The sequence below is a fragment of the Excalfactoria chinensis genome, chromosome 25 (genome assembly GCF_039878825.1).
Source record: "Excalfactoria chinensis isolate bCotChi1 chromosome 25, bCotChi1.hap2, whole genome shotgun sequence".
Taxonomy (NCBI): Eukaryota; Metazoa; Chordata; class Aves; order Galliformes; family Phasianidae; genus Excalfactoria; species Excalfactoria chinensis.
In genome coordinates this window covers 1,848,042-1,870,491 of record NC_092849.1, presented here as the reverse complement: position 1 = coordinate 1,870,491, position 22,450 = coordinate 1,848,042, and the positions used below count along the sequence as shown (strand labels likewise).

The 22,450-nt window shown below is 47.7% G+C and overlaps 1 protein-coding gene across 1 annotated transcript in view; it reads left to right on the top strand.

Moving 5' to 3' along the window:
• The first annotated feature begins 4,442 nt into the window (after positions 1–4,442).
• LOXL2 (lysyl oxidase like 2) overlaps positions 4,443–22,450 on the top strand; it is a 34,765-nt gene continuing 16,757 nt past the window's right edge. Inside the window, exons 1-4 of the mRNA XM_072357058.1 lie at positions 4,443–4,577; positions 10,682–11,112; positions 12,967–13,142; positions 21,484–21,695. Coding sequence (XP_072213159.1) covers positions 10,761–11,112; positions 12,967–13,142; positions 21,484–21,695 — 740 coding nt within the window. The 5' untranslated portion in view covers positions 4,443–4,577; positions 10,682–10,760. The remainder of the gene's footprint in view (positions 4,578–10,681; positions 11,113–12,966; positions 13,143–21,483; positions 21,696–22,450) is intronic.

Sequence of the window (22,450 nt, the reverse complement as noted above, 5' to 3'; positions counted from 1 at the left end):
AAAGAGACTGCATTAAACAACAAGCACGAGAGGAAACCTGATTCCTTTAAGAGCCTTTGGAAATACCTGTTTTCACTCAATACCTTTTCCTAGGCTCAGGTTTTCATACCACAGTGGTCGTGTTTATCTGTTTGTGTCTGTTTCTGCATTAACATGCTTTTGTTTTCTTTCTCCTGCTTCTCCCATTCAACTTGTCCTTTCTCCAGGTGCATTTAGGGCTGGTAAGAATGCAGAGAAGTACAAGGGAGAGGCAAGGGGTGCTGCTCTTTGACCTTCCCCACTGACCTGGAATGGGCAGGAGCATGATGCTGCAGGTTTGGGCTTTGCAGCCTCTTAAATGCGTCCCTCATCATCTTGTTGCTGTGTTGTTTTTTCATGTATGGAATATGTCCAGACAGGGCCAAAGGTGGCCCCTAATGGAAGAAGTGTTTTGGATACAAAAGCATGCCCATGAAAGAGAGATATGGAGAGCCTGGGGTTAGGAGGAGAAAGAGGCCTGCAGCTCCTCCAATGTGGAAACAAAAGGGTTTTCTGTGCCTCTGCAGCACTTTGCAAAGGGGACATTCAACAGCAGTGACTCGATGGCACACCTGATCACGGGCACCTTGTTCTTCTCCCATTGTTTCTGCCATTGTTGCTACCAAATAACGCATGAAGCTCATTGAAAGCTCGAAATGAGCCTCGTGAGGGCTTTGCTGTGTCCTTCTCCCTGGGCATTAGCTTCTATGTGTGTAGCATTCAGGGGACTGGGTCCTTAGAGCTGTTTTTCAGGTCACTCTCTCTTTTAAGAATGGGAGGATGACAATGACTTTCTAGCCTGAATTTGAAGATCTTTAGAATGGTCTTTAAGAGTGAGGAGGGAGCTGCTGCATTTACACAGGGATAGTGGAGACCAGTATATTGTGTTCTTGAGCATCCTTGCCATTTTTGCTCTCTTAACAGCCTCATTCTATTCATTTCAGTTCCCTTTCCCTCCTCATTTTCTTCTGGATGTAGCTTTCTCAGCCACAACTCAATGAATCCTTCAGCAGGAGGATGGCAGAAGAGTTCTTCCAGCTCAGGGCTCCTTGGGGCCACCAGTCTCTTCTCTGGCCCTTGATCTCCAGGTACAGAAGTGCGTGCTTTGCTGTTAGAAGGGGGACTCTTGCCATCTAGTGGGAAGGGGTGGTAAGCTCGAGGACCTCTGCCACCCCCCAGGGTAAGATGACAAAGCACATCCCACCTTCCTGTGTTTATGCTGTTGTTTTCTGCACGGGGGGGATCAGCTCTTGCTGCTTTCCCACCACGCTGTGGCTGCTTTGAGTCAGCTTCTCATGCTTGTTTTATGTTCTTATAGTGACAGAACTCTACACTCTATTCATCTCCTCCTGGATGGCTGAGCAGCACAGAGTTGTCAAGAACCTGCAGCTTACAAGGAAGGATTTTGCTTGGGGGGAAGCTGGATTTCAGCAGTTGAATCCTTGAATCAGTGCTCAAAAGCAATTAGGATCAATTAGGAGAATGAGAAGTGCTTGTAAAGTGCCTTGTGCTTGGGTCTTCCTTGGCCTAGGAAAACCAGCACCTTGCATTCCAGTTGGGAATTGCAGCATTAAATGATCTTTCTCCCCAATTTACCTTGAAAGGCAAAGGATAGAAATACAAGGAAAGATGCACGTGCTTTCTCTATGGATGTGATGCTCCATTGTTCCAACTGCGTGGCAACAGCAGCTGTCATGTAAGCATTGAGCCATAGCATCGTTTCTGAGCTCCTGTGCTTGCTGCACGAATATAATTGTTATGTTTTGTGGGGCCATCATGGGAAGTCCAGTAGGGGTTTTCCTCACTGCATAGTCTTTCCTCTATAGTTGCTGATGTTTGTTGCCCATCTGGTGAGTGCAAAAGCAGAGCTTTGCCTTTACAATTACACATGGCAGCAATAGTCCAGCAGGGCCAGTGGGTGTGAGAGCTGCCACGTGTCGTTAACACCTCGCAGGGCATCAGATATTCCCCAGATATCGCTCTGTATGTTTAGGAGGTTGAGTTGACCTGAGTGAGATTTGGACCAATGGCTCCAGAGAGTCTACAGAGTGAAAGCATGAGGCTTGTGGAGGTAATGAGCCTTCCCTTTTAAAAAGAACTAACGATTAGAGGAGATTATAGAACCTAATAGCGCATACCTAATTTTTTTGGAAGCACGGACCATGACTGTGACTGCTTGGTCAAATCCAGCCTTGACTTGTCCTTATGGCAAGCTGTGCACTGCAGGCAGATACAGAAGGAAAGGCTGAGGATGTGGCCCTGAAATTCATTGTGTTTGGGTATTAGGAAGAGGCTCTTCACTAGGAGAGAGCCAGGATTTGGAGTTGCTGCTCCTTGCATGTCCCTTCCAACCTGGGAAGGTTTAAGTGTGGTTTCCTCCATCTTCTGTTTATGTGATCAGATGATGCAAACCCAACCTAAGCAGCATTTACCCCTGTAGACTGTGATTTGAAAGGCTTCCTATTTTGTTAGCTCTTTGCTGGGTGCTTTCCTTCTAGTCTTAACCTGCTGCAGAATGAAGGGGGCAGCAGATTTCCCTGAATCCAGCTCAAGAGCATTGCTGAATTCCTGCCCAATACTTCCCTTTATGCAACCCACAAGCACTTCCATCAGCTGGAAGCCTGCATGGCATTTGCTGCTCGTATCCTTACCCGACCCGGGCATCCAGAGAGCATTCCTCCTGCAGGCTGTCATGTTTCTCCATACCCCAATCAGCAGACGTTCACACATTCCTTCCTCTGGCCCAACTGCTTTCAGCTTCCTGCTGGTCTGTAACAGCTCTGTTTGGTGCAGCTTCTGCTGTGAAGCATTTTGTTCCTGGTGTCGTTGGGTTTTGACCCATCAGATGGTGCTCTGCTAATGGCAATTTGCAGCGTTTTTGCTACAGGAAAATCAAGGCACTGTGGATCACTCCCACTGACGGCTGCTGTTGGCTTCCTTGGGAAGAAGAGCAAAGCTCTGAGTGGTTTCCTAACTTGATGTCTTGATATTCTCCATGACATCTAGAAGTCAATTATCCTCTTTATAGTCATAGAACTATAGAAGACTTGCACCAGACCTTTGGAGATCATCAAGTCCAACCCCATAATGTTTATTTAACAGTGTGATTGACATTGGAGGGCTGCCCTGCCAACTCATGGGAACGTGGTTGGCATCTCCTTGCCCATGTTGTGGTGGTTTTCATCTCAGAGCCTGCCTTGCCAGTAACTAATGGGACCATTTGTCCATTGGGTTGTGTCTTTGAGGTCCCTTCCGATCCAAGCCATGCTATGATTCTCACTTATGGACCAATCCATTCAATTAAGAGTTGACAAAACAGGGAGCAGGAGGGATTCTTCTGGTTGAGTTTCTCCGGTGTCATTGGTTTAATCCATGATGCCTATGCCCTTGCTTAAGTCCCATATTGCTGCAATACGCTTCCAGTCCAATGTCCAGGAGTTGGTCTCAGTGATCCTTATGGGTCCCTTCCAACTGGGGATAACCTACAATACGATTCCTTTCTCTTCCCAGCACATTGCAGGTTCCTTCAGTGCTGGTGCCCAACTTGCTGAGATATTCTTTCCCAATATGTGATGGCGTCATAGAGTGGGGAGCCCTGCACATCAGTGCCTGAGCAGCTGGGAGCAAGGGCTAATGAAGATTAGGATGAGAAATGGGGCTGTGATCTGAGCAGGAAGGGTAGATGGTGTTTAAAAGCAATGGGGAAACCTGAGAGAAGGGATAAATCTGATGGCAGATGTGTCCTCATAGAGTTTGGTGTTAAATCATTGGAAACATACCCAGAGATGGAGATAAAGAGCTAAAAATGGTACTCTAGAAAGTCCTTTAAAAATGTTATATTTCACCTATGGACGTACTGAACTGAATGGGGACGTTCCTCTTAAAGTTGGCTTTGGTGAATACCTTTGTGCCTATCAACTTTCTGCTGACTTGTTTGGAAACCCCATTAAACACCCGGGATCAAATATACGTGGCCAGAACTGGGGAAGAAAATACATTTCCATTTGTTGGGAAACGCTGACATTTCAAAACACACTTGGGTCAGAAAACATCATTTCAAGGTGTTCTCTGGAACGGATTTGCAAAGCCCCGTTTTTTCTTGTTGTTTTTACAATTGGAAGAATGCTTTATTTTGGTTATGAATGGAGAATCGCCTTTAGTGTCAGGATGCTGAGGGGTTTGGGGTAACTCTTGGCACGGATCCGGTTGGTTGTAAAGGATGTGCTGCTGTTCGGATTCCTATCCCACCTCCTTCCCTGCAGTCCTGCCTGGATTTTTTCCCCCCCTGTTTCCCTCCAGTTTGCAAAGCTTGTGCTCAGATTACAGGACAACCCATGATATCACCCGCTATGAGCCGAGGCTGAAGGGGTTGGGTCTTGGGAGGGGTTTGCTTGGTGAACTCCAGTGAAATTTGCCAGGAAGGAGCAGCTCCTTGCAGCGTATTCCTCTGGCTGCGGGATATTTCCCAGCACGGAGGGGACCACTCGGACAGCTCAACCCTAAAGGGAAGAACTTCAACACCGAGGTCACCCCCAGCACAACCTACCACTAACCCCAAGGTAACGCAGTGCTCTCACCCGTTCTCTCTGGGGGAGGAAGGAGCTGATGAGTTAAACCTTTCTAACCCTCTCGTGCTGAAAGTTCGACTTTGCCTCTTTTCCTCTTTGTTTTCCTTCTCTCCCATCACTGCGGTGCAGCCTTAACGAGCTGGCAATAAGGCATATGATTCCACTAATTCCTCTCTCCTTGATTAGGGAGGGATGACACAGAGCTCAGCAGCGTCACTTTGCAAAGATGTTGTGAGCAAGTTATTCTCCCCTTGGCTTGCGCACAGGAGAGCATTAATGAAGCAAAAAAAAGACGTGTTGCAGGCTGCCTGCAAGTCGAGGCGGTGCGTATTCTCTGAGGTTATTACAATCTGCTTGATTTAAAGCAGAAAGCTGCAGTGCATGCTGTGGACGCCGTGTAAACGTTGCCAGCTACAAGCAGTTCGAATTCTCCTCTTTGAATCCTGTGCTTTCAGTGGAAAAGGCATCTTTGGTGCAGATGTTTCCCATTGGCACAAGGCGCAGAACGGATAGATCCATAGATAAGAAACTTTGCTGTGGTCATGCTTGGGATCTACAGGCGTTTGCAAAGCTGCCTACTGGCAGCTTTCATTTGTTAGGCTGTTTTATCACCAAGTTTCGAGGTCTGCAGTGGTATCCACCTGGAAATTTGCAGCAGGGAAACGTGGGGCTGTTTCTGGAATGACTCTGCCTTCTTTTAGGTAAATGTTCATCCTTTAGATTAGGAAGATGTTACTGTGGGGAAGGGGAGAGAGGTTTAAAACCCAGTACAAGGTTACATGCTGTGCAGAAAGACCCCACTTTATCTGTCTGGGAACAATAGTAGGAAACCTGGTTAGCATCTCTAATCAGCTCATAACTGTGACATTGCACTGCTTTCAGGCTGGTACTGAACAGGGGTTGCAAATAATCTGCTGTAGGGGTTGCTGCTTGCTGATTTCATTGCATCTGCATTGAACCACCCGCAGGAGGGGTAGAATTTCTTGGGTTGGAAGTAGAGAGCAGTTAGAAGACATGAAATGAAGCATTGGATGAGCTGCTGTAATGCAGAGCATGCAGAGGGAAACCATGTACTTGCCTTTGTGTAAGGATTGAAGGGGCTGGTGGTGGTACAGTGGAGGACGACGTCTTGGTCTCTTCTAGTAGGGCAGCAATGCATTCTGCTTCCAGTTCTGTCCCTTTGTAAGTTAAGCAGGGACCTCCAAGTGCTCACTGATGTTTGTTCAATAGGTTGACCCCAAAGCCATTGACTTTACCTTCCTGTACCGCTAATTCCTTCTCTAACCTTTCATCTTTTCTCCTCCTGGTCTGTTTCCTAACGCCATTGGTGCTGCTTAGAAGCATAAAGATGCCCTTTGTCAGAGATGGACCCATCCAGCAGAGCACCGTCAGCAGGTTTGCAAAGCCCTTTCTGCACAATGTGGTACCTCTTGAGAGCTGTGATTTCCATCTCTGCTCACCTTGGCTCTATGATACCAGGCAAAGGGAAGGGAGAAGGAAAACAAAGGGTTTCCCCAAGAGCTGGGGCTCTGTTGTCCTTCTAGCAGGTGGGAATCTATGGGTTCATAAAGCACAGAATGTTACCTTGGGTTGATCTCTATTATCCTTGTCTGTGCTCTGCCTTAAATCCTATATGGCAGTCTACCTAAAAATACTGTAGCTTACAGTTGGGATGGCTCCAGTGGTTCATTCAGCTCCCACTTGTAGTGTGCTTTTTGGATTGCCCTATGCTACCTCTCTCATAAGTGGCTTTGTACTCGGGCATTCCTAGTAGGGTGGCATCCCCAAGGAGGCCATCCCATCTTCACAGGGAACACCAGTTTCTCTATGTGTTGTCCTGCTTTGTTTTGGGGCAAGTTATAATGAAGTCAACCTGAATGATGGCTGGGGGTCCCTAGGACAGGAGTTAATAGTGGCAATGACTTTCTGGCTGCCCCAGTCAACCTGTCCCTTGGAACAAAGGGATAATACATCTCAGTTCTTGTCAAAGCGAATGGTGACGTTTCCATTCACTTTAATGGGACTGAAGAGGCCAATGTGAGTTGCCCATTGGCTGGTGGACTGCTTCCCCAATGGGAAATCCCATTACTATTACTATTATTACAATATATGGGATGCGTGACTGGAGAATGAAGTATGGAATTGGAAATGCAGGGAGCAGCATTTCAGGTGGCCAGATATCAGCGTGCAGTGCTCCTGGCCATGTCCCAGAGCTGTGCTCAGGGTATAATTGTCCTTTCCTCCCGATGGATGCTCCATGTTGCACAAATCAGAGCATCGCTGGCTCTGCAGTCCCAAATCAGCCACTCGAGACTTCCCTTTTGTTGCTGTATCAGGAGGGGAGCAGGGAAGCTGGCTCTGTCAGAGCTGGTCTATTGTTCCGATGATTTGGTGAGATGAAAAAGGGATTCTAGCTGCTCGGATGGGCTTTGATGTGTGGGGATGAATGGCCTATTAGTTTCACCTGGCAAATTCTCTGAAGAAGCAGAAGCTCGATGTGAGTTTGAAATGAGATTGCTGCACGCTTCTGTGCAAGCATGTGTGTGTGTGTGTCCAGCAGTTCAAGACCTCAGACCAGAGCCTTGCAAAGGGCTGAGTCAGCAGCTTGCAGGAGCGTGCCCCAAAGCCTTAAATTACAACTTAAGGAATCTCCATCACGATGTCATGGTCTGATGTACAGGAGCCAGGAGACCCGGAGTATTTTCCTGGCTTCTTTATTCAATAAGTTTTTAATGCTCAGTCTTGGATTCTTCTGAATGGGGAAACCAAGTGAGATACTTCTAGGTTTATGTCATTAATGAGTCAGGAGGGCTGGTAGAGGGTTTGAGGGGAGGAATGAACCCTAAAGCAAAGGAAATCGCCAGCACAAAGCAGACATCCTGCAAACCCAACCCTGGGTTTGTTCTTAGGGAGCTCAGTGTGTGCAGCTCTCTGGTATTTCAGCAGGATTCTGCTCTTACTTCAGCCCCTCAATGAACAAGAGCTTTGGGTTTGCAAGGTGTGAGAGTTCTGGGGGCGATGCAAGCACTTTGTCTCTTAATGTTTGAATGTGCAGCTATTTAGGATGGTAACATGACCTGAAGGGAAGCAGGCTGTGGTTGCTACTACACACTGCAGTGTTGTCTCCTGGACTGTGTGCAAGTGCTGCTGTTCTGGTCTTAGGGAGAATTCCTCTGAGATGCATTTGCACAGATTCATTGAGATTAGAAGGCAGATTTCAGGCTGTTTTTTCTGGGCCATGCCTCAAAGGATCCCAATGGAGGTGGGATGATGCATGACCTGAGCATGAGATGTGTGCCCCCCAAGTCATTCCCTTTGGCAAAGGTTCAGGATTGCATACAGTGCAAGGTTGTTAAAATACCTTTTCTTTCCTCTATGGAGCAGGAGACCTATCCATCCTCCCCAGATTTTCTTAAAGGCTGCAGTAAAAACAGGGTTTTGTAGCTTTGCGTGGCTCTGAAAGCCTTTAAGGTTGGGGAAACAAAAGCAAATTATCCTGCAGTTGGCTTTTAGTGCTCCCAGGGTGCTGACCTGATGAGGTTTTGCCAAATGCAAGTGTTGCACCTGCAAAATTTGCTATGATCTATATTTGTAATCTTGGTACCCATTAAAACATGGAAATCTGTGCCACCAATCTGCCCACTGACTGTGGGATCTCCCAATGCTGTGACTTCCTATAGGGCCCTGGTATCTTCCAGGTCTCTGTGTTATTAATTAACGCTTCAGGGAGCTCAGCTGGTAACCATTACATCCTGCCTCCAAATGGCTTCCCCAAACCGTTGTGTCTTTTGGCTGCAATCCTCTACTGAAATGACCCAGGAGCTTTGGTTTGAATTGGATGCAGCCCTGCAAGCTGGAGCTATTCCCAAAGGGTAACCTAGATGGGAACTGGGCATCTCCTCTTAATTAGTTATGGCAGTGTGCCTTTATCTTTCAAGAGCTTCCTCCAGGACTTGACCACAAGGCCAATGATCACAGACGATGTTCGTTTGCCAAGAGAAAGCCATAATGACACTTAAGGTTGGGTTGAAATCTCCCTCTCCAGGAACTGAGACGAGATGGAGGTTTCAACCCAACTCAGCTTTTGTTTCGCGTTTGCTGAGGCTGCTTAAATCCTATTTACTCAGTAGCGAGAAACAACAGCCGCGTTAAAACACAGTAGGGCAAAACAGATGTTTAAAGATGAGAGCTGAAAACCAGATTGCCCAAAGACCATTGGGCTTGTTGTCCCCCCCCCCCTCTGGTATTTTTACTTATAACTAACATATGTTATTTCTCAGTGCTATGATCTAAGGGGGTTACTTGGAAATAGTTATCCTGTTCGCAACAACTGCTCTGCCCACGTGTTTATCCTCTGGGCTGGAGCCCGTCTTGCATCCATGAAACACATTGCGAGAGGTTTTTCCTTTGAAATCCATGCTGGTGGGTATTGATGTCTGACAGCACTGATGTGCATTGGCTCAGAAGAGCCTTTTAGTTTTGCAGAACACGTCTCCTGCTCAGCAGACTGCACTTGCTTTGGGAAATCCCTCTTTGTTTCCTGCCGGAGGAGAGCAGCCTTGTGAAAGCACTGTGTTTCCTTCCTCTCTGTCTGACACGGGGCAGGGTTTGCTTCCATTCCTCTCAGCCTCACCTCCTGACCTGCAGAAATTGGAAAAATACCTTGTCTGAGTGCCAGATTTTCTTTGAAAACATACAAATCTCGGTCTGGTGAGGCCACTGTGAGAGCATCTGGCTCCTTGAAACCCAATGGTTACTGTCTTAGAATCATAGAACCATAGAAGTCTTAGTAATGTTTGCCCCGTATTCCCCCCCCATTTCCTCTGTTGTAGTCCCCCACTCTGCTTTTTTCACTCTTCTACCCAAAACCCGATGCAACCCCTTTAGTTAAGTCCTTTATTCCATGCGTGTGGCTCTTATGGGACCATCTCCCATCTCCAGCATGTCAGAGGGTGCTCACTGCTACCAGCCCTATGGAACGCAAGGGGAAACTGAGGCAGAGCCCTGGCTGAGGTTGGGTAGCAGACTGAGATTTAACTGCATCCTGAATTTCAGGCTTGCTCACGAGGATTTCTGATGCATCTCTCTAGCTTGAAAGGCTTCTTAGTGTGTCGTGTTGGTCCCTTTTTGGGCATAGCTGAGCCCCAGTAAAACCACCGGAGGGTTTTACATCACATCTGGTTTTTGAGCCCAATCTTTGGTATTTGCCAGGAAATAACAGAGCTTTGAAGGCTGGGGAGTTTTTTCTCCCACTGCACTGTGGCATTGCTTCATTTGGAAACTATTCAACCATCAGCCCCCACGTGTGTTCATCGACCACTCTGTGTGCTGGGAAATAATATGCGAAGTGGGCAGAAAATGACCAGGCTTTAAGCTGTGCACAGCATCTGAAGAGCCAGAAGTTGCTGGTTCATACTTTCAATGGCTGGTTTGCTACGCTGTGAGATGAGGGAACCCCAGACCTGATTTAACAAGCAAACCCTGGGGATCGTTAGCATTAGGCAAGGCGAAACGAGACTGCTATTCTTTTCTGCAGAGGAAATGATGTGCAATGGCAGAAATAAGCCTTCTATCATCGTATTAGGAAGATGGACTTCAATGGAAATACATCACTTCTGACCACACCGTATTATGTTTCATTGCCCTTTTAGTTATCCCATTGTTTAAATGATGGATTGTGCTCTTTTTGTTAAGGGGAATATTGGGGGGGGAATTTCCATCCTAGTTAAGTGTCTTGCACTATGCTGAATCATTAAGGTTGGGGAAGAGCTCTGAGATCACCTCTCCATCCCTGCTAAACCACGTAGCTCCGTGCTGCAAATACTCAACAACTGGATTTGCAGAGGGATAGGAAAATCCTATTTGCTTCCATTTTGGACCTGTAGAATGTTGCCCTGGAAAAAAAAAATATTCTCCAGCCAAAGCAATCTGGCTTTTGCGAGTGGTTTTCATAGCTTTCTTCTCATTTTCTTCTGCCACCTCATGAGTCAAGTCATTGGGTATAGCGTCTTCCATAGATTTACCCCCTTCTGAAGCAGGAGGAATGAAGTCCATGTCCTTACCAAGCCTTATTCACCCTTTCTTTTTCATTCCAGGACAGCCGTGCAGCACCTACCTGCACTGACCAGCAGCTGCAGACCAACACTTTGGCTCTGAGAACTGTGAGCACTGAAAATGGAAGGATTCCTGGGCTTTAACCATAACCACTGTTTCATCGTGCTGTTCTTCGTCTCCCTGAGCCTTGCCCAGTATGAACACTGGCCCTACCTCCCCGGGTACCCTGAGCCACCCCCACAAGTCTACCAGCCCCCCCAGAGGCCAGCAGATGTTCCCAAAATCCAGCTACGGCTCGCAGGGCAGAAGAGGAAACACAACGAAGGCCGAGTTGAGGTGTACTACAGCGGCGAGTGGGGCACGGTGTGTGACGATGACTTCTCCATCCACGCTGCTCATGTGATTTGCAGGGAGTTGGGCTACGTGGAGGCAGTGTCCTGGCTACCAAGCTCAAAATATGGGAAAGGAGAAGGTAAGTTGACCTACCAGAGCTACAGCATCGTGCTTATCTGCCTCTCCAACCCTAATAAGTCTTGACTTGATGGTCAGATATGAGGATGTAGGACCAAAGAGCTGAAGGAGCTGATCTTAGTGTGTGAGCTCTAGCAAGGGATAAGGGTAGGAAGATCTCCAGCCTACTGAAAAGGGAATCTGCAACCACAGATGTAACTTGCAGGTAGTTATCTCCCTCTGCACGCTTCCATTGCCATGCAGTGATCAAACAGGACCTCTAAACACTCCTTCCTCCTGTTCTTCTTTTCCCCGTGTAGTGTTTGGGCTCTAAATAGGTTGCCTCTGTGATGCTGTGCAGTTCTTTTTCCTCCTGTTATCCTCTCTAGAGAAGCATACGTCATCCTGCAACACAGAGTAGCCTGTAAAACCCCAAAGGGATGTGCATGCTTTATGTCCTATATAGGACTGTGTTTAGAATAATCTTTAGGGACTCTCCAAGCTGGTCGTGGTGAGGAAGAGCTATTCACCCCCAACCCAAGCTGCACATCACTTCTATTGTGATCTCTGAAATAGCACATGAAGGTTGTGTGGGCAATTACAACTTGGAAAGTTGGATCTTTCCTTTCTATAGGCAGTAATAAACCCTCAAAATAGCAATGCTTGAGGTAGAATAGCTCTGTGAGAGTATGCAACTCAACAGCTTTGTTTAATGGTCTTTTACTATGCTGTTAGTTAAATACTGGCTGGCGGAGAGTTTCTTCCTCCAAACATTAAGGCCTGGCACGCTGTTGATGTAACCCACAGACAGATTATTTCCACTCCAGCAGGGATAAACGTGCTGTATGTCTGTTACTTAGCACTGCTCGTTACTGCTCACACCTATAAAAGTGCCCATTAAGCCTTAACGTTGACTAGAGCGAAACATGAAACCTGGAATGTTGTCCCAAGCTGTGGATTTTGGCTTTGGGGATGGAGGAGATTTCTGAGAGAGAGAAAAAGAGTCCATGATGTTGGAAAACAAGACAGAAAATCATTGCCGTCTGATTCAGTGGGTAAAAGCTGATGCAGAGAGCCTGTGTAAAGGGAACTGTGCCTTCCTAGGTCAGGAAGGACTCAGTGTTTGGGGTGCATGAGGAGGGATGTGGCAGATCCATCAGCTGGTTGGTGTTGAACCAACTGAGTGTTATGGCTGCTGGAACAAGGCTGGGAAAGCCAAGGGAAACGGCTCTGGCTGCTCTTACAAAGTCTCTTCATGGCTCTGAAGGTTGGGCAATCCCTTCTACACAGAGGATATATCCTTCAGACAAGCAAAGCTTTGGGGCCCTAAAATATGGGTATAGTTGGTTGTTGCTCCTTGGAGCTTAGGGGATAAATCATAGGGGAGTAATACATGCCCAGCACGTTTCCAAAGGGAATGTGAGCAATTGCTAAAGAGGAGTCTTGAAGGTGCTGTTTGATTTTTGTCCACCTATCAGTCAGCTCCGAAGAACCTAATTTGTTTTAATACAATATAGATGTGTGCACATGGACATGCACATGATTTTTGCTGAGGAGAAAAGAGTAACTGTAAGTAGATCTGGTCATTGGCTTTCAAGGAGCGCATGAATAACAGGAGGTTCCAATCAACAGTGATTTGTTCAATCTTTTGCAAAAATTTGCCTTTAAAACGTTAGGGCATTTAATCAAAGCTTGGAGCAGCTCTCATAGGAGAGATTTAATGAGGGTTTGATGAGAAACGATGTGAAGAGAAGCCTTAAATACGGAGGGTGATTCGGTGTGATTAGAGGGCAGGGTCCAATCAGCCAAACCCCCGATGAGTGCAATCTAGATCTACATCTTTCTGAGCCTCATCTCTGTTTTCTTTCCCCTTTAGGGAAAATTTGGATGGACAACGTCCACTGCAATGGCAAGGAGACCACGCTGGCATCCTGCACCTCCAATGGATGGGGGGTGACAGATTGCAAACACACTGAGGACGTGGGAGTGGTCTGCAGTGAGAAGAGAATCCCTGGCTTCAAGTTTGACAACTCATTGGTCAACCAAATAGAGGTAAATGGGCTTTGAAATCCCAGGATGGTGGTCAAGATGTCTTCTATGTGTTGTAGGTTATCAGAGCTGCACCCTATGGTGAGAGCAAACACTTGACAGTGCTTCTTTTTATTGTATTTCTATGGGAAAAAAATAGGAGAGCAGAATGCTTGCTGTACCCATAAGCTTCTACTTATGTGGCTTTGTTGGTCCATAGCACCGAATTGCTGAGTTTTCTTTCCCTTATGGCTCCCTTTGCGTATTGGGAGCAAACTGGAGGTCTTTGGTGTAGCACTGGGGTAGGGCTTGGAGCAAATAGGGCTTACAAGCATGAGGTTGGGTTGGGTTTACAATATGGAAGGGATGGGTTTCCAATATGAAAGTGTTTTTTGGTCCGGTTAGCTAAGTAACGATGTGACTGTGATAATTCTATGGAAATAGTTCTGGGAATGGGAGGTTAGAGCTAGAAGTGATGAAATGAACATGAGCAGAGGAAAACGTGGGCTGGTCACTGAGGAGGAAAGGCTCTGGACTTTGGATGAGGTTGGATCTCCAGGGGAAACGACAGGAGTAAAATGCCTGAATCACTGCTCAACCAGCATTGTTAGATTTCTGCAATGCAAAGCTCTGTGGGGGAATAACACAGGGGGAATGCTGGGCTGGTAAGAAGCTGGGCTGAGCTCATCAGAAGGGGGAAAAAAAAAACACATTTGCTCTTTTGAATGTTCAGGTTGGAAAATATTTGTGGTGACTCAACCAACTGCTCCCTTGTTTCAGTGTGCAAAACGTATCAAAAGAACTCCACGAACCAGAGTGTTTTAAGCAGAGAGGGAATCCAGGGTACATCACATATCACACCGTGGTTTCCGTGGCTGAATCTTGGCTCTCTTTGCCATCCGAAGCAAAATTATTCTAGCATTGCTTTGTAGTCACTGATGGATGGGAAGGTTCTGAAATTCTGCTTGCTTTGACCTGGCTTCACTTGGCTATGGAGGGGAAGGAAGGCCTTCCAAAGGGATCCCAATGGCCCCAGGCAGATGCTTAGGGAGCGAGGCGAGCTCATAGAACATCAATGATGGCTTTGGCAGATGTGTGCTTTCCCAAAGCCACAGTGAATCCTCCAAAGAGAGGCCTGGAAGAAAGGATGCTTTAGTCTAGACGGAGGTCGCATCAGACTGAGATGCTTCGGGTATTCATCATAAAGGCTAGGGAGGGCTCTGCTTTTCCATTAGCTAAGCACTGGAGGTTGATTAATGAGTAGAACACATTGGGGTGACTGAGAACTGGTTGTGCTGGTGCTGCGTGGGTGTTGAGCTTCATGTAAGATAAAGAGAATGAATCATGAGATCGGAGCAGTTCGTGTGGCTGAAGCCATAGGGGAAATAGGTTTGGGTGAGTTGTATTCTCCACGACCTGGGAGTTGGGCATGGGTGAAGGTATTCACCACTATGGTAAGTGGGTGAGTTGCATTCCCAGCTGTGGGTGAGGAGCACCAAAGGCACTGGTGTGGGTAGAGAGTTTTCTCATATCCCTCTAAAAGTCACAGGGAGCTGAAGGGTTCTTTATACTGCTGGTTTTAATGCTGCAGGATTAAGGCTAAAGGTGATGTGCTATGAATTTTTCAGATGCCTTTGTGGAGGCACATCTCAGTCACAGCTAGCTGTCAAATGCTTCAGGTTTTCCACCCCCCTCTTCCAGCTTTCCCTCTCTTCTCTGTGTTTGCTTTATCTCATTAGCAGCTGCTGTGGCATAGTTGGGAGTCAGAGACGATGAGAAGGGTTACTCATAGGGTCACAAACCACCAAACAGCGAGGTCAGAAGGCTGATGTGAACGCAAGCTTGAAAGTCTTTGCCTTCTCCAACATGCCTGGGAATTCTGCATGCCATAGCTTGCATTCACTGGGGGAAACGTCATCGTTCTGGGAGCTGCTGGGTCCCTCAGGCTGGAGCCCAGTGCTTGCCCAATGGATGCTTCCCCATTAGGATGGAATCAGAGTGAGGGTATGGACAGATCTCTCCACTGCCTTCACTATGTTGGGGAGGGTGTTGTGATAATAGGTGAGGCATCAATGCAGCACTGCTATAGTGGGAGCAGCACAACTGTTCTGCCTTCTTGGGAAATGCATGCTCTGAGCAGCAAAGACAACCAAAGCAAAGGGACTCATCTTAAATTCATCATTTGGGAACTGACTTCAAGCCCTTCAGTGCTACTTTCTGTGGGGCTGCCAAGGTTTAACAGGGGAAGCCAGCAGCTATAAGGCAACGTCTGACTTCATTCTGTCTCAGCTCCAGCTCGGAGGGGCTGTGCAAACTGATGTTTGCTCAAATCTGGCCCCACTTCCTAAAATCCGACCGGCAGAAGGTTTTTGCACACTCTTAAAAGCAACACGAGAGCCCTCGAGCTGAGCTTATTTTTATTGGACGTTATGCATGCCTTCATTCCTCAGTTTGGAAATGCTGTAGATAAGTGGTATAGGATGAAACTTTCCATCACCAGAAGCCACTTGGCTTAAATATAGATGTATGTATGTGTATGTGTGCTCAGCCGGATCTTTTCCCATCACAGCTCATGCTTGGAGGGTTACATCACACCTCTTCCTGTTCCTGAGCCTTTCCATTTCTGCTCCCTCGGTTCAGTGCAGTGGTGGGAGATCTGAGGCACAAAGGCAGCAGATGGGCAGGAAGAGGTTTATAAGGACCGAGCTTAGGGCAGCTCTGCAATCCATCCATCAGCCTCTTGCTGAAGGGCAAAATCCCATTCTTTGTGCTTGATGCTTTCAGCAGATGCTGCAGCTTTAAGCCTTGTTCAGAGGGTTATTTCTTGGAGGGTGGTGGATGCATTGTCCACCTCTGGCAGTGCTTGCTCCATGCAAGCTGGTACAATGACACGATGCATTTCAGAGCTGCTTTTCCCCCTCCTCTCTAAAATATGTAGACTAAGTATGCAGACAGCTTCTCATTTATGGAGAGAGCAAGGCTTGCGGCTTAGCCTTGCTTTACTGTGAGTGTAAAGGCTGCCCACAGCTGTAGGAGCAGGAGGACCTGTGCTCCTCCATGCAGGCATCAGCTCATCCAACACCATGTGGGCCAGTTATGGTTGGAATAACATGAGGAGTTGACTTAGCTTGTATTTCTTGGAGTAAAAGCTCCCAGGTTTGCGTGCTTGTGTTCACATTTGTGAGTTATTGCACGACTTGGGAATACAACAGGAGGGCAGAGCACAGCACCTGCTTTGTTCATAACAGCGGCTCCAGGTCCAGCTCTATGGCTGCTGTGTAGATGGAGCAAGGGATGCTCTTAGGGAATGACACACCTGAAAGCCCCACAAAGGAGCTGAGATGTCCTTCTCAGATGTGCTGGGAGCAGGATGAGAGCAGTGTCCTATGGGGTCTCTATGGGGTTTAATGGGGTTTTAATGGGGTCTCTATGGGGTCCTATGGGGTCTCTATGGGGTCCTATGGGGTCTCTATGGGGTTTAATGGGGTCTCTACGGGGTCTCTATGGGGTTTAATGGGGTCTCTATGGGGTTTAATGGGATCTCTATGGGGTTTAATGGGGTCTTATGGGGTCTTATGGGGTTTAATGGGGTCTCTATGGGGTTTAATGGGGTCCTATGGGGTCTTACGTGGTCTTTATGGGGTTTAATGGGGTCCTATGGGGTCTTATAGAGTCCCTATGGGGGTTTAGTGGGATCCTATGGGGTCTCAATAGGGTCTTATAGGGTCCAATGTGGTCTTAAGTGAGTTGTCCAAACACAAACCCACCTGTGACAGCACTGCTGAGACCACAGCAACCAGCTCTGCCTTGAGTATGTTTCTTTAATAAATGCATATTATTATTATTATTCATTTAAAGCCAACCCCCAAAACATCCTTAGCAAAATATTTGTTGTCCGTCCCCTTCCTCTCTATGCACACACATCCAGGGCTGCAAATAGGACGTGCTCTAAATATATCGAATAGCTGCAGCCACGGTGTTCCCAAATAGATGCGGTACCTGGGAGCAGACAGTGGGCAGACGAGGGCTGGTGGAGCACACCAGGCTGTGCTGCTATTCCTGTCCTCCTTTTTCCTTTCTGGGTGCAGAAAAATCTCACTTCAAAGCCTGGTGAATCAAGGGGTCCAGTTGTGCCAGGTTGGAAATGGGTTGAGTTTTATATTGTCTGGGGTTTGTAACCAGATCAGTTGGGCTCTGGGGGTGAAGGTGTATAGAATGCCTCTGTGTGCTGCTTCTGAGTGCAAGGCTGGAGACGAGGACATGGTTTGTGATCTTAGGGGTCTTTTCTAACCTTTATGGCCATAGTGAGATGGGTTGGGATTGGACTTGGTGAATCCTGGAGGTCTTTTCCAACCTTTATGACTGCAGTGGGTATGGATTGGATTGGATTTGGTGATCTTAGGGGTCTTTTCCAACCTTTATGACCATGGTAGGCATGGATTGGGTTGGATTTGGTGATCTTAGGGGTCTTTTCCAACCTTTATGACCATGGTAGGCATGGATTGGGTTGGATTTGGTGATCTTAGGGGTCTTTTCCAACCTTTATGACCATGGTAGGCATGGATTGGATTGGATTTGGTGATCTTAGGGGTCTTTTCCAACCTTTATGACCATGGTAGGCATGGATTGGGTTGGATTTGGTGATCTTAGGGGCCTTTTCCAACCTTTATGACCATGGTGGGGATGGTTTGGGGTTGGACTCGATGACCTTAATGTTCTTTTCCAATCTTAATGATCCTACTGTTCTATGACACTGCTTATGGCCTGGCACAAATGGAACTCTTCTGTTATATCACCATGCAAGTCAATGGATGCTCTCTCTGTGCTATGAGGATCTGTTCCCACTGCCTGAGACCAGCTCCATCCTCACTGTTTGAAAACCCAATGTTTGTTTACCTGTTTGTGTCAACAGGTTTTAAGCTCTTTCCCCTTCATGTAAATGTTTACCTCTCTAAGCCTCTGTGTTTCTTCACTGCTGTAATTGTAGTGTGTTTGTAGGGGTTTCTGGTGCTTGCCATCCAGCCCTCACATCTGCTGCCCTTTGTTAGCCTTCCTTAGCCTGCTTTGCATTATGTCCAGTTTAGCATAGACATCAGCTTTGTCACTGATGATCTGCACTGTGTTTGCTCCAGGAGCCTAATCCTGCATTGCACTCTCATCTCTTACCCTTTTGCTCTGTGCAAGCCTCAGAACAAAAAGTGCTCGTGGCCCATTGCAGTGCAATGCTCCCAGGGTTGCTGCCCCCCCCTGTACAGCCCATTCAGTCCTGCTGCATCTCCCTCGCTGTGTTTATTTAACAGCTGGGAGCTCAGTGGTGACTCAGAGGCACAGCTCCAGATGTTTAAGTCCAAACAGATTCCCCTCGTTCCCATGTATGTGAAGCTTTGTGAAAGCAGGAGGGCAGTAAGTAAGGACTATCCAGGGGCAGAGGCAGTGCTCAGGCTCATTGCTTTGCTTAAATCACACACATAACTTGTGTGTAACCATTGCTGGGCATCCTTAAGGCTGCTGCTGGGAGAAAGGTGTCACTGAGCCTGGGAGGGGTCCTTCCCATTGGAAGGGATGGCAAAAGGTGGAAGGAAGTGTTGGGAAAGCAGTGTGGGTTTTTGCAATCAGGAGATGAGTTTGGTTCAGAGAGATGAAACCAAAGTAGCTGGAGCTCATGATAAAGCATTCTGAGCCAGAAATCCCTTTGTGAAAGCTCATGAACAACCCCTTTTCTTCTTGCTACCCCCCTGTTCTCTGAAGCTGAAATTGATGGGTTTCATAACAGAGAGGAGCAGAAGGAAGGGAAAAGGACCCAAAACAGTTTTGCCTTCTGGAGGCTTAATGCAAGCAGGAGAGAAACGCTTTTGGGTTTCCTGCTGCGTTTCCTAGAGGTAGCGTTGCTCTTTGAATGGCTCCTGAAATGCTGCTGCAGGTTCTGTTTTATGGTAGCAGCACAGCTGCTCGTCTGATATCTGCTTGGAGATCATCAGAGGGTTTACAGGGCTGCCTCAACAGCTGGCAGAACAGAACCAGCAAAGCTTTCAGGCAGAGTCTTCCTCGTTAACACGAACTCTTGTTGCAGGCCCTTGTCTCCATGTGTATGGAATGGATGCACAGAGCTGTCTGAAAGCATCTGTTCCAGCTATTAAATGTTGTTTGTTCCGATTTGGATGCGGAGTCTGTTTTCACCATCAGCCCCTCTGCTGTATGCATTGGTGTTGGGGATGAAATACAACCTGCCTGTGCTTGCATTACTGAATACTCCCAGTGCATAGAGAGGAAACCATTCAAGCCTGTAAAGAGCCATTGGGAGGAAGCTCTTAGTAGCTGCAGTAGGAAGGAGTGCTCTCTTTGATCCATCGTTCTTTATTCTTCCAATGTAGATCTAAGATCAGCAGCACACTGAATTCTTCCCCTGGATGTTCTGCTGTTTGTTCAGACCCAGAGCAAAGCCTTGAGCTCATAGAGTCACAGTATATCCCAAATTGGAAGGGACTCATAGGGACCATCAAGTCCAACTTGCTGTACCAGAAGTTCTGTGCTCAGAACTGGCTGTGAGCAGAAAGGGGCCCTCAGTGCTGGAGGTTTTGCTGCTGCTTGGATGCAATTCCTGCCTTAGGATCTTTGCAGGAGCACTATGATCCCTCTGCATCTCATTGCTCAACCTGCAGAAAGAGGCTGAGGATCCTTCTCCCATCTTATGAGCTCTGCATTTATCTCGGAGGCTTTTCAGCTCTGTCACCCCCTGCAATAAGGGAGCATTCATCTTGGTGAAGGCTTCTTTTTCAGCAGTGAACAGTAATGTCTTAATGATGACTAATGGGTGCAACGCAGGGTAACGATTCTGCTGCCGAAGCACAAGGCAGATGTTTCACATCTGGAATGTTGCTCTGCATGAAGCACGTGGAGCAGGGCCACTGTGCAGCTTCTTTGCAAGACACGTGTGCATCTCAGAGCATCTTTCCTGGGGGGGAGGAGGGTGTTCCATGCATGTGTAGGTCTGAATTCCTGCAGCTGGAGGTGAAAATATCAGTTGAGTGGTAAATGCAGGCAATAATATATGTATATAAAGGTTTGCCCAAGGCTGGAAGGTAAAGCCCAGCCTCTCCCTGCAGTTGGTTTCAATTTGCCCAAGGCTGTGATTCCCATCAGTGCTGAGGGATGGATGTGCCACGTGTGATTCTCAGAGCCTCCTCAGCCCTGCTGTGCTCTCCCTGCCCCAAATACCTGCGTGCCACCCGCAGAAGCTGTGTCTCTTTAAAGCTTTGGGCCCTCTCCTTTTCCAAGTGATGGAGGGGAGGGCAGGATTCCTCAGGTCTGATGTAACCCTGAGCAGAACCACGTGGCTTCGTACATTTTCGGCGAGAAAAATCTCTCCTGGAAGCAAGCTATAAAATTTTCAGTAGCTCCTTTGTAATTGCTTGCCACAGCAAATATTTTCCAGTCGGCTTTTGCTTTGGGCTTGGGTCCCTGTGTGGTTTCTGCAGCATCCTCACGTAGGCTCCAAATGCAAAATCCATTCGACCTCCCTGACTCATTTGCTGTAGGAAGAGCTCAGCTTGCAGAAATGGGGGGTATCTGTGCCAACAACATGGGGATGGGTGCCCAAAAGGACCCCCAGCTCGGTCCCCTGCCAGTAATCAGCCCCACCAAAGTGAGCTTGGCTCACTCTAGTACTGGCCAAAACCTATATATATAATGAGGTCACTGCTCCTGAAATCAGCACTCTCAATGAATTTAAGTAACAGAGGGGGGTTTATTACATAGCCATTCATTCAGATATGTATATGTGTGTATGCATGTTCCCCTGAAGGATGGAGGAAGGTTTGTTTGCGTCACTGTGTCACTGAATGGACTGAATTGGAAGGGGACCTTAAAGGCCATCTGGTCCGACCCCCCCACAATGAGCAGGGACACCCACAGCTCAGTGAGATGCTCAGAGCCGTGCCAGCCTGACCTTGGGTGTCTGCAGGGATGGGGCATCCACCACCTCCCTGAGCAGCCTGTGCCAGGGCTTCATGGAATAGAACCGTAGAGTCATTAAGGTTGGAAAAGACCTCCAAGGTCCTGAAGTCCAACCCACCCTGCCCGTAGAACCATCAAGGTTGGAAGAAGACCGCTAAGATCCCCAAATCCAACCCCATCCCACCCCCCACCGTACCCACTAACCATGTCCCTCAGTGCCACGTCTTCACATCTTGAACACCCCCAAGAACAAAGATGCCACCACATCTCTAGACACCCCATTGGGATCCCTAACAGCTCTTCCTTCTGTGCAGCCCTCATCACTCTGAGCACAACAGACTCCCCCATCTGCCCACCCCCCCCGCAGCTTCCTTGCAATCCAGCATCATTCCTCTTTCTTTTCCACTCACAGAACATGAACATTCAGGTGGAGGACATCAGGATCCGACCCATCCTCGCCACCTATCGCAAGCAGGTACCCGTCACGGAGGGTTATGTGGAGGTGAAAGATGCAGGGACCTGGAAGCAGATCTGTGACAAGCACTGGACTATGAAGAACTCCCGAGTCGTCTGTGGCATGTTTGGGTTTCCGAGCGAGAGGAAATACAACACCAAGGTCTACAAGTAAGAGCAGAGCTCTGCATTGCATGTCTCTGAACACTTGGGGCCTTGTCAAATAGCATTGGAGACATTGAGGGAGAAAAAGCTCCAACTGCTTCATTCCTTCAGATCAGGTTTTCCTTCTGTGTAAATATTTGAGACGTCAGGCATTTCCTTGGGTGGGCAGGGGGGTGGTTTGCTCCTCAACCAAGAGATGATGCGGTATCGCTCTTAGTAGCTGGTAGATCCTGCAGTAGGAGATGTGGGCATTCAGCCCTGTGCATCTCTTTGTTGGCGCCTATGGGGATGGTCGGTTCTTCCATTAGCAATGGCTTTAGGTCCTGTGTTGTGTGCAGGGGTTGGGTGGGCATGAGCAAACCCAGTTAGACCCATTAGCTGTGAGCTAAGCTAAGAGCTTCCCATCTCTCTGTAGAAAGCTGGAGGACCAGATCTGGTACTGAAGGCTCCATTGGGAGAACCTAGGAACAAAGCAGGCTGTATTGCCTATACTGTCTGCATTCCTCAGTCCTGATCTTGCCCCTCCAATAACATGCTTACCCTCATTAAGCAGCTGCTCTCCAATTTACGGCAGTCCATTTCATCTATATGTGTATTTATTTCGTATTTCTCCATTGCTTTAAAACGAGGGGAGGAAATGGTGATCCCCCAGGGAGAACATTGTGTCCTTGAGAGCCGCGGGCTGAGCAGTTCAGGCTGTGTTCCTCCATCCTGAAAGCTGGGGAGCTTTGGCCTTTTGTTGTTGTCAATGCTTTTTGTCG